This window comes from Mobula birostris, chromosome 11 (assembly GCF_030028105.1).
Source record: "Mobula birostris isolate sMobBir1 chromosome 11, sMobBir1.hap1, whole genome shotgun sequence".
Taxonomy (NCBI): Eukaryota; Metazoa; Chordata; class Chondrichthyes; order Myliobatiformes; family Myliobatidae; genus Mobula; species Mobula birostris.
In genome coordinates, this window is record NC_092380.1 from 42,790,130 (window position 1) to 42,806,655 (window position 16,526).

At 43.3% G+C, this 16,526-nt stretch overlaps 1 protein-coding gene across 5 annotated transcripts in view; it reads right to left on the minus strand.

Annotated features, from left to right (window-relative positions):
• LOC140205046 (CUGBP Elav-like family member 1) overlaps window positions 1-16,526 on the minus strand; it is an 84,815-nt gene that overhangs the window by 19,271 nt on the left and 49,018 nt on the right. For 4 of the 5 annotated variants that reach the window (XM_072272149.1, XM_072272153.1, XM_072272152.1 and 1 more), the window contains 8 exons: window positions 12,940-12,988; window positions 12,687-12,821; window positions 11,430-11,509; window positions 10,669-10,830; window positions 9,334-9,409; window positions 7,854-7,982; window positions 4,104-4,214; window positions 3,558-3,743 (listed from right to left, as the gene is read on the minus strand). In XM_072272149.1, the coding sequence (XP_072128250.1) occupies window positions 3,558-3,743; window positions 4,104-4,214; window positions 7,854-7,982; window positions 9,334-9,409; window positions 10,669-10,830; window positions 11,430-11,509; window positions 12,687-12,821; window positions 12,940-12,988 (928 nt within the window). The remainder of the gene's footprint in view (window positions 1-3,557; window positions 3,744-4,103; window positions 4,215-7,853; window positions 7,983-9,333; window positions 9,410-10,668; window positions 10,831-11,429; window positions 11,510-12,686; window positions 12,822-12,939; window positions 12,989-16,526) is intronic. The other variant, XM_072272148.1, reaches the window with a different exon arrangement.

Below are 16,526 nucleotides of genomic sequence, written 5' to 3' on the forward strand. Positions count from 1 at the left end.
AGAACCTGTTGTAGTTTGTATCTTTATATTGGAAGACCTAGCTGAACGGTACATAACAAGACTCTTGCTGTCACGAGAAAAATTCTGTGACCACCTACTCTATCCATGCCTTCAAATTTTAATAAACCTTTAAGATCACCCCTCATTCTCTTGCCCAGGGAAAACAGTCCTAGCCTAGCCAATCTCACCCTGAAGCTCAAGCCCTTCTGCTTTTGCATCCCCATTAAACGATCTTCTGTGTTACCACTTACAAGGAACTATGTATCTGTAGCCCTAGATCTCTGTTCTACAACGCTCTCTAGGGTTTTGTCATTCACAAATTATGCCCTGTCCTTAACTTCCAAAATGCAACACCGTGCAACCCCAAGTTACATTCCATCTGTCAGGTCACAGCTTATGCACTATGTGCAATCTGGTCTGCCTATCTACATTGCAAGGAAGATGTGAGTCTGTGAAGAGGGTACAGGGAAGTAGTCTGAGGATGTTGCCAGAAAAGAAATGTAGCAGTGAGATTGGATAGGCTGTGATTGGAACAAGGGGAAACCTGATGACATAACTGAGTCATATGAATTGGTGTAAGCAAGAAGGTTATAATTTCATAAGCAGAAAAGACGGAAACCAGGGGAAGCAGACTGAAAGTAGTTGCTGTAAGGATTGGATGATAGATGAGGTGAAGAAGCTTCCACGTAGAAGGTAGTAAGGATCTGAAATTCCACTTGAAAAGTTGGGAGAGGCAAGCCCCACCCCCACCCCCTTACACTTACACAGAGGAAGCAAGTCATCCTCGATCCCAAGGGATTGCTTGAGAATAAAATAACAATGCCTGGATGCAGTGTGGAAAGTAGACTGATCTACTGAGTCCAGTACAGTATGGGTGAGTATGCTTGTTGGCGAGGGACACTACTGAGAGAACAGTGTGATGTAATGCTGCGTCAAGATCTGTCAATAAAGCAGACTGTGTCGACAATACGCTCCAAAAAAGCGTCATAGGTCGCTAGCTCAACTCACCCAGGCCAACCAAGTTGCCTATCTCAGCTAGTCCCATTTACTGCGTTTGGTACACCTACTGTCCTGTTTGAAAAAAGTGACCTTGAAAATATTAAGTTTTCTGCGTAGCAATGCATGAGCTTTCAGTCCTTCCTAAATAGTACTAGGATGTGTTTTAAAAATTGTCTCCTTTAATGTACTTCCCAAAACTGTCATAGGACATAAGACATAGGCCATTCAGCCCATCCAATAAACTCCCTGAACTCATTGTGTCAGTAGGCAAGCCAGCTCAAGAGCTTTAAAAGCAACATATTAATCATTATGGGTCTCTTTGCACAAAACTTCATTGTTTTAATGAACACTAGCAATGAGATTTTCAAAATTCCAAACCATTTAAACTTTACCACGGAACTAGACAAGGCTGTCTGTTGAGTCCTTTGCTTTTTGATTTAGCTTTAGAACCCCTAGCCATTGCTTTTCAAGAATCTAATGACATCTGTGGTATTTTAAGGAGAGGTATCACCCACAAAATCTCTCTTTATGCTGATGATATATTGCTTTTTATCTCTAATGGTGAGACCTCGTTACCTTGTGTACTTTCTTTACTCTCCCGTTTTAGCCAGTTTTCAGGATATAAATTGAACCTACATAAGAGTGAATTATTTCCTTTAAATAATTTGGTATCAATTAATACTAATCTCCCTTTTAAAATTGTAAGGAATCAACTTACTTACTTGGGTGTAACAATCACTGAGAATTACAAACACCTCTTTAAAGAAAACTTTCTTACTTTATTGAACCATGTAAAAAAGATATTATTAAATTGGTCACCTCTTTCAGTATCGTTGATTGGACGAATTAATTCTACTAAAATGAATACTCTACCTAAATTTATATCTTTTTCAGGCTTTACCCGTTTTTATTCCTAAATCCTCTTTTGATTCTCTTGAATCTTTTTTATCCTCCTATATATGGAAAAATAAACGTCCTCGTTTAAATAAAGTTCATCTTCAAAAATCTAAAAAGTCTGGAGGTTTAGCCTTACCTTATTTTAGGTTTTATTACTGGGCAGTTAATATACGATATCTTATGATTTGGCTATATTATATTAATCCTGCAGACTGTCCGGTATGAGTTTCTTTAGAAGCTAGTTCTGTTAACAATATTATTTCTCTTCTTGGACCCTCACTTCCTTTATTTGTAAGTAAACTAACTGATAATTTAATAGTTAAATATACTCTGAGGATCTGGATACAATTTAGAAAACATTTTGGTTTATTGAGATTTTCCCTTTCTAGTACCATTTATTCTAATTTTTTTTTAAGCCCTCCATAACTGATTTAGTCTTTAAAGAATGGGACAGATTGGGAATAAAATGTTTTTGGGATCTGTTTGTTGGAGGAAATCTTTTTTCATTTGAGCAATTGTCAGCTAAATATAGCCTACCCAAAACTCACTTGTTTAGATATCTACAGAGACTAAGATCTCAATTATGCACATTTCCTATAAACTCAGATAAGGACTTACTTGATGTAATTTTTAATTTGATACCTTTTCATAATGGTTCAATACCTAATATTTACGGTATGTTACTGGAGACGAGGAATGTTCCTTTAGACAAAATTAAGAATCTCTAGGAACAAGATTTGCAGACATCAATATCTGAGGAAACTTGGAATGAGCTTTTTAAACTGGTTAATACGTCATCGCTATGTGCTCGCCATTCCCTCATACAATTTAAGGTGGTACATAGAGTCCATATGACTAAAGATAAACTATCTCGTTTTTATTCCGATATATCTCTCTACTGTGATAGATGCAATAATGGAGAAGCTTTATTAATTCATATGTTTTGGACTTGTCCATGTTTTGAAAAATATTGGAAGTTTTTCAAACTTTTTCTTTACTTTTCAAAGTCAACTTTAAGCCGAATCCTCTGACGGCCCTATTCGGTATTGTTGCAGGGCAAGATATCAAGTTGAAGACATCTGATTTACATATTTTGGCCTTTAGCTCTTTTATAGCTAGGAGGGCACTTTTGTTTAAATGGAAAGATGTTTCTCCTCCTACTCATGTTCAATGGTTATGCGACGTTATGTCATGCTTAGATTTAGAGAAGATTTGTTGTTAAATTTCTGAATCTTGACAAGACTTTCAAACATTGTGGGGACCCTTTCTGAATATCTTCAAAACCCTCAATTCGTTGTTTAAATTAGATGTTGGCTATTATTAATTTTTATTATACAAGAAGGTATTTTACCTTTTCCTCCTCCTTAATAAACAGCTTCGGTCTTGGTAGGGGTTAGACTGTTTTTTTGCAATAAATTAGTATATTTCAATATAACTTTGACTAACACTAGCAATGAGGACTTGAAGGTCCAAGGCAGGCTGTTATAGCTCCAGCTCTCCAATAATAGACACCCCATTATTTATTTAGAGCAAAAAGGGGACACCCTTCCCACTTCTAACTTGAGGTATGTCACTATACATTCCACCCGCCTAGGACAATATACACCTAGCAATGGGAGGTAACAGAACCACATAGAACTGACAGCCTTTCTCATACTTGCCTTCCTTCTGGCTTCCTGCTGCACTTAAGCTCTGCTGTGTAAGAAGACTCTGGTTATAGAGAGAAGGGAGTGCTGCAGCTGCATACTGCTGAATCCCCGAGTACGCTTGGGTCAGAGCATCCATTGTACTCCCTGTCCCATTTGATAGAGCCCCGGTTCCCAGTCCACCATTCAAAGCCGCCATACCTGCAGAAAAAGATATTAGTTCTAGTGAGTTTTGCACATACAATGGAACAACAGTCGGGGTCCCAATGGAGACACAAGAAACTACAGATTCCAAACTAACAAACAAGCTGTTACAGTCAGTGTTTCCCCATTACAGTGCCTCAAAATCAGAAGAGGAGCCTAATCCTTGTTCAAAATAAAGCATCCCACTTGCTCCTTCACCCACTGAAGCATGCCAGGTTATGCTCCATGGTATAGGAGTCCTTCTGGAATGCTCAGAGGCATGATAAGGCACTACGTGTATACCAGCATCGCCACTTTCAGCTGACTCGTAGGTGAGCATTTCAAGGACTGCTTTTTATTGTACAAAATTTCCTTCACCTGCTAAAGAGTTAACATTGAGGCCTCCTGTTGCCCCTGCCAAAGTCTGCAGCGCTCCCAAGGATGCCATTGGGTTTACCGAAGAGCTTGTACTGTTGTTGCTCGATGAACCTGCAGTCAGAGGAAGGAGGCAATAATCAAATCTAATATATAAAATATAATATATAAACGTATAAAATTCTAAAGGGATTGGACAGGCAGGATGCAAGAAGATTGTCAGGCAGGATGCAAGAAGATTGTTCCCAATGTTGGGGAAGTCCAGAATGAGGGTTCACAGTTTGAGGATAAAGGGGAAGCCTTTCAGGACCGAGATGAGGAAAAACTTCTTCACACAGAGTGGTGAATCTGTGGAATTCTCTGCCACAGGAAACAGTTGAGGCCAGTTCATTGGCTATATTTAAGAGGGAGTTAGATATGGCCCTGGTGGCTAAAGGGATCAGGGGGTATAGAGGGAAGGCTGGTGCAGGGTTCTGAGTTGGATGATCAGCCATGATCATACTGAATGGCGGTGCAGGTTTGAAGGGCCAAATGGCCTACTCCTGCACCTATTTTCTATATTTCTATATCAACAGAATGTTCCCCTTTAACAAAAGCACCCATGTATGGAAAGCATCAATTTCTCAGACAATTTTCAAAAGATGGTCAGCACTAGCATATGTTTTTAATGGATGAGGCATGGGAGGGGAGGGAGGGTTGGGGGGGCAAACTCAATTGGAGTGTGCAGAATGAATAACTTTGCAGCTTTTGACATCAGACTGGATTTCAGATTTTAATTTTCAGTGAAAAGACTAAACTCTACAATCTTTCAGGAAGTAGAGTTGGTTGCAACAAAGAAGTTTGGTTTCACTGTACATTACGGAACTCTAAAAAGAAAACCAAAGCACTCCATAAAGTCATAAGTACACTGCATTTGACTTGTCCTACTAAATACATGGGCTCAGGGTACATGTACAAAGTTTCCTGAAAGCAGCATCATAAGTAGACAGGGTAGTGAAGGCAGTACTCGGCATGGTTGCCTTCACTGATCAGGACACAGAGTACTGCAGTTGGGATGACGTGACCAAGTACAAGATATTGGTGAGACAATTTTTGGAATACTGTGAGCTGTTCTGATAAGTTGATTATAGGAAGGATCCAATTTAACTAGAAAGAGTGCAGGAAAGAGTCACAAGGATGTTACTGGAACCCGAGGGTTTAAATTATAAAGAGAGACTAGATTGTGACTTCCTTCCCCCTGAAGTGGAGGAGACTAAGGGTTGACCTTGTGGAACAGGGACTCCCAACCAGAGATCCACCGACTCCCTCCATTAATAGTAGGGGTCCATGGCATAAAAATGGTTGGGAACCCCTGATATAGAGGTTCCAAAATCACAAGGGGCATAGATAATGTTAAAGATCAAAGTCTTTTTCCAAAGGTACAAACGTCCAAAACTAGAGGGCGGAGGTGTAAAGTGAGAGGGGAGAGATTTAAGGGGGAATCAGAGGGGCAAGCTATTCATTTGGTGGTAGCTATAAAGTATGATTTGCCTGTGGAAGTGATAGCAGCAGGTACAAATGCAATACTTAGAAGATTTTAGCATTGTCTTAGGAAAGCAGCAACTATCAGGAATCTCCATCACCTAGGCCATACTCTCTTCTCACTGCTTGCATCAGGAAGGTCCAGGAGCCTCAGGACTCATACCACCAGGTTCAGGAACAGTTATTACCCTTCAACCATCAGCCTCCTGAACCAGAGGTGATAACTTCACTCCAGCCATCACTGAACTGTTCCCACGACCAATGAACTCACTTTCAAGGACTCTTCAAGTCATGTTCTCAATATTTATTATTTATTTATTATTATTTCTTCTTGTTGGCCTATCTGTATAACCCTAAGACAATAGCTCCCTAGAAAGGCACTGTTGCTAAAGAGGAGTATTTTCAAAGCTAAATATTTAACCATGGCAGCCACTACTTACTGGGTCTCTCTAACACATACTGACTATTGCTCCCACATCACCACTACCCCAGAGTGACACTTTCAGTTCAACACTTTTTCAAATATTCCCTTTCATCATCCAGACAGAATGCAAACCTCTCATCTTACAAAGGCTCTCCAGAATATAGCAGAGGTCTTCCTCCTTCTGGAGCTAAGGTCATACAGCCCAAAGCTACTGGGATTTGTTTGAGGAGCCAGGTTTAACCTTACAGTATGTACCCTCAGTGCGCACCCAGTTTGCCTGCTGCATTACAAAAGCTACTGAGCAGCACAACAGATTCCTACTCTTTTCTCATGCTTAGATTCATGCACAACCAGGAGACAAAAAGCAGAATTAGACCATTCAGCCCATCTTATCTGCTCTGCCATTCAATCATAGCTGATCCATTATTCCTTCTCAACCACATTCTCTTGCACCCTCTCCGTAAACCTTACTAATCAAGGCCCTATCAGCCATTGCTTTAAAGACACCCAATGAATTGGCTTCTACAGTTGTCTGTGGCAATGAGTTCCACAGATTCACCACCTCTGGCTGAAGAAATTCCTCATCTCTGCTTAAAGGGACATCCTTTTATTCCGAGTGCTTCACCTCCGGAAGGGAAGACACATGCAACCAAAGGCCTGCTTCCCGCAGTGGACAACTTTCCACTTCCAATGAGGCACAGGTAAGAGCTGATCTAAAGTGCCTCACTGAAGTCACTCCACCTAGATTTCTGCCCTTCAACAAGTCAGCATTGAGAAGATGAACAAGTATTACCATGAAGGAGTCAATCAGCTGGGGTAGCACAGGGTCAAGGGGAGCTGTACAATCTGGGCCATAGCCCATTGTATGCCCAACATTAGAAAGCTATTAAATTCTTTTGTTCAGTTCATTCTAACATCTCTTCATTGAAAATCAAATATGGATTGATGATCTCTTTCACTCGCCTTTAGCATAATGATTTATCTAAGGTTGCCAGCAGTTCAGTGGAATGTAGATCCTATGAGAACACTGAAATATTTCCAAAATCACTGTCATTGTTTATGAACTAACAAATCAATCCAAATTTCTCTTCCTGTTTTTATAATGCACCCTCCACACATATTAACAGCATTATTTAAGTTCCACAGCTCTCAACAGTCTCACTCTGAATCACATAGAAAATTATAATTTTCCTCCTAATCAGATAACTAACATTATATGTCTGAGGTGACCCAATTCCTAATTGAATCCATGACATTTTCCTCCCAGATACATATTCTTTGAATTCATCCTCTGAACTAATATTGAACAGATCAATCCTTCCCACACAAAGGTTAAATCCTTGTGTTTACTGTGTAATTTTAGTATTGGTTACAACTACTCTGTGCATTTAAATCAGCTAGTTTGTTTTAACTTTCAGTCTTTTTTCCCTGATATGGCCGTTTAGCAGAGTCAGGTGGGATAGGACAGAAGCTTATCATTACTGACACTGCTACGTTGTTCTGTAACCTGCTCCCCCCTCTCTGGCCACTCAGATGACAAAAGTCTCAAACCATCTGATCTGTTTCCCCAGCTGTCCATTTGACTATAGTATTTATGCTGGAAACTTGGGCACTGAATTCATTTTTCTTTTGCGTGGCTGGCTTAGAATAACAACTATCAAATACACGTGTGGAGCAGAGCGTTACATGGCCCAGAGCAAACTCATGGTCACTGCTGCATATTCTTCAAACGGTGGTGAATGTACAGACAAACTGGTTAAAGCATAGGTACTACGACTAAGTCAGTGCTGATATACTGATGGTCTTACCTGAGCTGGCTAGTGCACTCAGGGGGCTGCTGCCTGTGTTCAATGCGTTGGAGCCCGCCGTAGTGCTCTGAGCTGCACTTGCAGCTGCAGCCAGAGCAGCAAGGTTCTGTAACTGCATAGCACTCAGACCTGAATAGGAAGGACAAACTGCAATCACACAAAAATGGGCTAAATACGCACACAGTGTGTAGCAGATAGTGGACCCTTAAGGAATTCCCAACAATAGGATTCTCAGTCACATAACGTTCCCACCACAAGGTAGCATGGCAGGACTGTGCAATAAAACCACACAGAAATATTTAATGGAGAACCAATCGCTTCCAGTTGACAGGAGGGAGTGGTTAACTACTTGGCACCCCTGATCAACCATAAGACATTGAAGCAGAATTAGGCCATTTGACCTGAATCTGCTCCATTTAATCGTGGCTGATTTATTATTGCCTCTCAGCCCCATTCTTTTGCATTCTCCCAATAAACCTTTAAAACACTTACTAATCTAGAATCTATCAACTTTCACTTTAAATATACACAATTACTTGCTGCACAGTTGAATGTAGCAATGAATTCTGGAAATTCACCATCCTCTAGTTAACGAAACTCCTCCTCATCTCTGCTTTAAAGAGACATCTCTCTATTCTGCGCCCGAGTCTTAGACTCCCCCACTAATGGAAACATCCTCTCCATATCCACTCTATTTAGGCCTCTCAATATTCAGAAGGTTTCAGTGAGATTCCCCCTCATTCTTCCAAACTCAAGTATAGGCCCAGAGCCATCAAACACAAACACTCTTTATACGTTAACCCTTTCATTCCTGGGATCATTCTCATAACCCTCCTCAGAATCCTTTCTAATGCTAGCACCTCTTTTCTTAGATAAGGGTCCAAAACTGCTCACAATACTCACTGGTCTAACCAGTGCCTTATAAAGCCTCAGCATTATCTTTGCTTTATACAAATGAATGCTAACATTGCTTTTGCTTTCCTTATTACCAGCTCAAGGGGAGGGAACGTCGACTCAGGCCATGAGAGGCCTGCGTCGGGCACTTTCATGCCTTACAAGGCGCAGATTGGAAGTTCCAGCTCACCAGCTCAACCTGCAAGTTAACCTTTAGGGAATCCTGCAGGAGAACTCTCAAGTCCCTTTCCGTCACTGATTTCTGAATTTGCTCACCGTTTATAAAACAGTCTATGTCATTTGTTGCTTCTACCAAAGTGCATCACCATACAGTTCTCCACATTGTATTCTATCTACCACTTCCTCACCCATTCTTCTAATCAAAGTCCTTCTGTAGACTCTGTGCTTCCTCACCACTACCGCCCCTCCATCTATCTTTGTTCCATCTGCAAACCCGGCCACAAAGTCGTCAATTCCAATTGATACCCCTGTATTTGGTGGCATGTATCTGAGTGGACTGCGAGAGACTAATGCTAGCACCCTGGGTTTTCTAGAGGGTGAAAGGTGACAGAACAAGGTTACTCACCAGCTATAGGGTGCAGATTACTCAGTGTGTTGAGGTTCCCAGAGGATGCAGTCTGTTGTAGGAGCTGTAAATAAAGCTAGACATTACACCAAAACAAAAACAGAATGTGTCAGCAGTGCCTGGAGCATAGTAACGTGAGAAACATTGCATGGGAGTTAAAGGACAGAAGGCACAGTAGAGACACAGACTAAGGTTAATCCATTGGCACAAAAATTTCATTGCTGACTTTGCATCTCCTGGCAATTCATGAATTAACTGTAACTGTAGCCAATTCTCTGATACAAGGCATAGAAACATCGTCTTCCAGTAATGGACACAACTGTTGGTCAAGCTTTATATTAAAGACAAATAACCAAAACCCATCATCATTAAGCATGTATTCTTTATAACAAACTGTTTGAAAAGATATATCAAACTTGAAGTTACAAGTTTGGAAACTACCTACATACTGTAAGGTCCCTGCAAAACAGATATGAACCCTGGGGAGAAATAGCACAGAAAGTATCTTATCAAAGGGAGCAACTGGACATGGTGTGTGTCTGTTGGGGAAGTGGAGAGAAAGAGGAACGGTTGGAATGAATGAGGTGAAGAATGAAGGCACAAGGGGAATGAGTGTGGGCTGATGGGAAAGACAACAGGATAACACCAGTAATACAGGGCATGAGTGAGGAAGGTGGGGAGGGAAAGAGGGTTATGTATACTGGGGGAAGTATGGAGATACAGGAAAATGTGGAAGCAACTGAATCCATGCCAGAAAGTTAGTGAAACACTCCCTGTCACTTGTTTCCATTTAGAAAAGCATGGTGGGGGCATGGGGAGGGGGAGGGGGCGATGGGGAGAAAAAATTAGGGAGGACAACACACAAAATGCTGGAGGAACTCAGCATTTTAGGCAGCATCTATGGAGGGGAATAAACAGTTAATATTTCAGACTTGAGACCCTTCATCGTGAATAAGGGAGGGCATATGTTGAGCAGTTGGCAACTGTCATTTGAGCAGAAGCAAAGAGGCCCGGGTAGTAATTAGACAAAGATGTGCAACCAGATCCAGGATATATTCCTAATCCACACCAGTTTAGGAACCAATACTGTTCAACCACAGCAACACAAACAAAATGCTGGAGGAACTCAGAAGGCCAGGCAGTATCTGTAGAAATGAATAAACAGCCGATGTTTTGGGCTGAGACCCTTCTGGAGAATTGCTGAGTTCCTCCAGCATTTCATGTGTGTTGCTCTAGATTTCCAGCTTCTACAGACTTCCTCACGTTTCTGTTCAACCACATCTCATTACCAGTAGGAACAACACCTAGCCTCATGACCGGCCCAACAATACTCACTGCCAGGTACTGGGGTCCCAGTGTGTTGAGCCCGGCCAAGCTTCCCCACATGGTGGCTGCACTGAGCTGCTGCATCTGCTGTTGGAGCTGCTGGGCAATTCTCTTCTGCTCTTTATCTTTCTGTGTGTCAGCGAACTTCACGACGATCGGTGAAGAACAGCCCTGCCAAGGAGATGGCACAGTTGGGAGCAAAGCAGTGATACACAGAACAGATCGCGTGCAGTGATACACAGAATAGATGGAGTGCAGGTGCCAGGAGTCTGACGGTGGAGAGCATGGGGTGACGGGAACGCTTTCGAAGCCAGGTGAGTGCAGTGTGTCTGAGGAGACTGGCAGCAATGGGGCAGTGAACACCACACATGCACAATCAGACCTGGAGATGAACCACAGTGCGGGGTAAGTAAAGGGGCGCAGGATTACATAAGAGACGCAGCTTGAGACAAATTTCAGGAATGCATGGACTAATCAGAGGAAGGGGAGACACAAATAACGGAACAGCACAGTATAGTTTTACATTTTGCCCAGTAGAAAGATTTAGCTTGTTAACTAGCATCATACTGATGATACTAGTCTAAATAAGGTTCTGGGAGATCTGAGGCGGACATGTGGAAATCTCTGGACAACAGGATAGTTGGGAAGGCTGTTAAGAAGATATGTGGGTCTTGTATAATACAAGGCTGGCATGCCAACCTTTCAGTACAGTGGTCTCGGCCGGACAACCACACTGAGCCAACTGCCCTCACAGAATTCAGAAGGCTCACCTCCATTGTCTGTGACTGGTGCATTGTTTTGATTGCATTCTGAGCCATTGATCTTGTTGTAAATGTTATAAATGCACAACCTGTGGAAAGACAACACATTTTCAGGGGCCTCAATAATACAACGGCAGCTTCAAAACATACACAGGGAGGCTAGGAGCAACAGACTTAATGCCAGGTTGTAGGGTGTGGTGAAACAGCTCTCTGGGTGCTCCACCAGTGAATGAGACAGAGAAGGGCACCCTCACATCCATCACTCTGGTCCATATACCTACATCCTCTGGGACAGAGAGTCTAGTGCTGCAGCTGCTAGCAATGACCGTTAATATCCCAAAAACATTGTTCAGCTAAGTGATTCTGATCTGTAGATCAGTTGTAGGAACTAAGGCAGACAGTCTGAATACAACATCACAGGTAGCATAGAAACAACAAGCAGCAACAATCCCAGCCCAAAATATGGGATAAAGCAAACTCAAGGACAGGACTGAAAATCTGCTGTGATGGGAGTCTTCAACATAAATAAAGTCATTCATTCCTTTTAAATCTCCAGCGTGCTCCTCAAGGAAACCCAGAATACACTTGTGCCTTTAATCACCAGTTCTCACCACACCTATCCCTGGTCATGCATTACCTCCACTTATCCCCATCTCTAGATCACAAATCAAAGTTAGATAAAAGAACGAACAGCAGGAAGCAGAGGCAGCTGTAGTAGAAGAGTGCATTGAAGGGGGTGGTGAGAGGGTGGCTGAAGGTAGGTGATATGGGTGGGGTGGTCAGTGGCAGAATGGGGAGAGGAGGGAGGGAGGTGGTTGGGACAGTGTGGGGGAGAAGGGAGAGGAGGTGTGTGGTTGGGGGAGGTGAAAGGGGGAGGGAGGGTAGAAGAACGAGGGTGAATCCAGGGGCAGGTGAAGGGGAGGAGGAAAGGAAAGTGGTTTGTGAGTCGGTGAATGAGGAGGTAGGGAGGTTCTGCGAACAGGGGAGCCAGAGGGAGGGTAGGTGGGTAGATGGCAGTGCATGAGGGGGAAAAAGGAAAGAGTAAATAGCTGGGGCAGGAGATGTGAGGGTAAACGAGGGCAGGGAGAGGGGGCTGAGGTGGGGGTGAGCAGGGAAGAATGGAGGACACCAGGGTGGCTGCAGCAAGAGCTGAGGTACATGAAGGGAATGAACCGGATTGCTGCAAGTGAACAATTTTATAAGGTGGTCAGTGGGGATAATGCCAAGCAAAGCCACTACCCCCCTTTAAGGTTGACCCTTACTCACCTTTACTCAGGCCATCTGGGCCCCGTAATATTCTACATTCCTCTATCTGTCCGAAAGGGGAGAACATGACACGCACGTCGTTCTCATTGCATTTCTTGGAAATCATCCCCACGAATAGCTTCCTGTCTTCCACTGCTGCAATCAAACATGAGGTTTATTATAAAAACTCTTAGTAAAGGAGGAATACAGACTGTGTGCTCTGGCAGTGCAATGTGCTAGGGGAAGAGTTTTTGATGTTCATATGCCAACTCACCATTGTTCTTCTCACTGTCTGCTGGCTTCATCTGTATAGGATGGTGCATCTGAGGAAGAGAGGCGGCAGTGGATCAGTACTGAGCTGGCATACAAGTGCTCCTCAAGGTACATTGCTACACAGAAACAGCACACTCATCGGCCTTCCCAGATACAAACACTGACCTGGCAGCCAGTGACTGGGTTTGATTTCATGTCAAATCTCTATAGTTCCATTTTGCCCTCAACAAAAGCTGAAAACTTACAGAATTTCCTGCTTTAATTTCTGATTTACAGCATCTCAGCATTTTACTCTGGTGAAAACCTTTTCTGCCCCCTCACCCTGGAACATGGCCCGCAGATTTATCGCGGTATTCCCAATCTGTTAAAAAAATTACATCCATGTTGACCATGCACCCATTTCATTACATAGTATCTGTGCAAGAGCAGGATTTTATAGGGCAGGAGTCCCCAACCTTTTTTGCACCGCGGACCGGTTTATTATTGACAATATTCTTGCGGACTGGCCAACCAGGGGTGGGGTGGGTGGGGGGTAGGGTTGCCAACGGACAAGAGTAGCAGTCAAATACATTGTCCATGAAGCCTTGCGCGGGCACCTGTGTGCGCATGCATGTAGGTGCTGATTTTTTTTCAACAAATTGTTTTTTGGCCATTAAGTGAAACTATACCGTACATTATTATTTCTACTTTATATAGGTTGTGTATTTATCATATCATTCCTGCTTTTACTATATGTTAGTGTTATTTGGTATGATTTGGTAGGTTATTTTTTGGGTCTGGGAACGCTCAAAAATTTTTCCCATATAAATTAATGGTAATTGCTTCTTCGCTTTACGCCATTTCAGCACAAAGGTTTCATAGGAACGCTCTACCTTAGCGGGGGAAATAACGGACAAGGGCAGTCCTGTATGGGACAGGCCAATTTAGCCCAATATACGGGATGTTTCGGCTAATAAGGGACAGTTGGCAACCCTGGGAGGGGGGTTGGTGTTAATCATGACCAGAATATAGGTGATAAGTCAACTATAAGTCACTTATAAGTGGCTGATACACTCAATTTCGTTTCTAAAAGGGTTTATCTAACAAATTTAATATTAAACACACAGCACATATTTTCCTTGCAGGAATATAGCGAATATAGTCAATTATAAGTCAATAGCATCATAACATTTTAAGTAACGTTTGGATATTAAACACACAGCATGTATTTTCCCCGTATGAACATATAAAATCATTGCAACACACCAATATCACTGAATCAGTGGGAGCCCTGGGCTTGTTTTCCTGCAACAAGATGGTCCCATCGAGGGGTGATGGGAGACAGCGATACTCGAAGGGGGTTCCTTATGACCAGTCTATTCCACAATTTAGCTTCCGTTGCATTCATTGCAGAAAACCCCACTTTGCAGAGATATGCTGGAAATGGAAGCAACGTTTTCAGTGCTTTCGTGGTTATCTCAGGATATTTAGCCTTGACTTTGATTCAGAATGCCGGCAGAGATGTTATGTCAAACATACTTTTCAGCCCGCCGTCATTTGCAAGCTCGGGGAGTTATCTTCTTCCCACGCTGACGTGGATGACGCGTGTGTAATGACTTTGCGTGTGTTCAACAGTGGCCATGACAGGGAATGAGGAAAGGTGCAGCTGACTCATATCGCCAAATCATATCATTTCCTCGTGGCCCAGTAGCACATGCTTTGCGGCCCAGTGGTTGGGGACCACTATTATAAGGCACCCACAGAACAAAGAAACAGCGAAGTGGGAAGTGGAAGGGTAAAGGGAAATAGTAGAAACCATAGAAACCATAGAAACTACAGCACAGAAACAGGCCTTTTGGCCCTTCTTGGCTGTGCCGAACCATTTTCTGCCTAGTCCCACTGACCTGCACACGGACCATATCCCTCCATACACCTCCCATCCATGTATCTGTCCAATTTATTCTTAAGTGTTAAAAAAGAACCCGCATTTACCACCTCGTCTGGCAGCTCATTCCATACTCCCACCACTCTGTGTGAAGAAGCCCCCGCTAATGTTCCCTTTAAACTTTTCCCCCCTCACCCTTAACCCATGTCCTCTGGTTTTTTTCTCCCCTTGCCTCAGTGGAAAAAGCCTGCTTGCATTCACTCTATCTATACCCATCATAATTTTATATACCTCTATCAAATCTCCCCTCATTCTTCTACGCTCCAGGGAATAAAGTCCTAACTTATTCAACCTTTCTCTGTAACTGAGTTTCTCAAGTCCTGGCAACATCCTTGTAAACCTTCTCTGCACTCTTTCAACCTTATTTATATCCTTCCTGTAATTTGGTGACCAAAACTGAACACAATACTCCAGATTCGGCCTCACCAATGCCTTATACAACCTCATCATAACATTCCAGCTTTTATACTCAATACAAACAGGAATTCTGCAGATGCTGGAAATTCAAGCAACACACATCAAAGTTGCTGGTGAACACAGCAGGCCAGGCAGCATCTCTAGGAAGAGGTACAGTCGACGTTTCAGGCCGAGACCCTTTGTCAGGACTAACTGAAGGAAGAGTGAGTAAGGGATTTGAAAGTTGGAGGGGGAGGGGGAGATCCAAAATGATAGGAGAAGACAAGAGGGGGAGGGATGGAGCCAAGAGCTGGACAGGTGATTGGCAAAAGGGGATACGAGAGGATCATTGGACAGGAGGTCCGGGAAGAAAGACAAGGGGGGGGGGGGACCCAGAGGATGGGCAAGAGGTATATTCAGAGGGACAGAGGGAGAAAAAGGAGAGTGAGAGAAAGAATGTGTGCATAAAAATAAGTAACAGATGGGGTACGAGGGGGAGGTGGGGCCTAGCGAAGTTAGAGAAGTCGATGTTCATGCCATCAGGTTGGAGGCTACCCAGACGGAATATAAGATGTTGTTCCTCCAACCTGAGTGTGGCTTCATCTTTACAGTAGAGGAGGCCGTGGATAGACATGTCAGAATGGGAATGGGATGTGGAATTAAAATGTGTGGCCACTGGGAGATCCTGCTTTCTCTGGCGGACAGAGCGTAGATGTTCAGCAAAGCGGTCTCCCAGTCTGCGTCGGGTCTCGCCAATATATAAAAGGCCACATCGGGAGCACCGGACGCAGTATATCACCCCCGTCGACTCACAGGTGAAGTGTTGCCTCACCTGGAAGGACTGTTTGGGGCCCTGAATGGTGGTAAGGGAGGAAGTGTAAGGGCATGTGTAGCACTTGTTCCGCTTACACGGATAAGTGCCAGGAGGGAGATCAGTGGGGAGGGATGGGGGGGACGAATGGACAAGGGAGTTGTGTAGGGAGCGATCCCTGCGGAATGCAGAGGGGGGGGGTGGGAAAGATGTGCTTAGTGGTGGGATCCCGTTGGAGGTGGCTTATACTCAATACTTCGATTAATAAAGGCCAATGTACCAAAAGCTCTCTTTGCAACCCTATCTACCTGTGACGACACTTTTAGGGAATTTTGTATCTGTATTCCCAGATCCCTCTGTTCCACTGCACTCCTCAGTGCGTTACCATTAACCCTGTATGTTCTACGTTGGTTTGTCCTTCCAACGTGCAATACCTCACACTTGTCAGTATTAAACT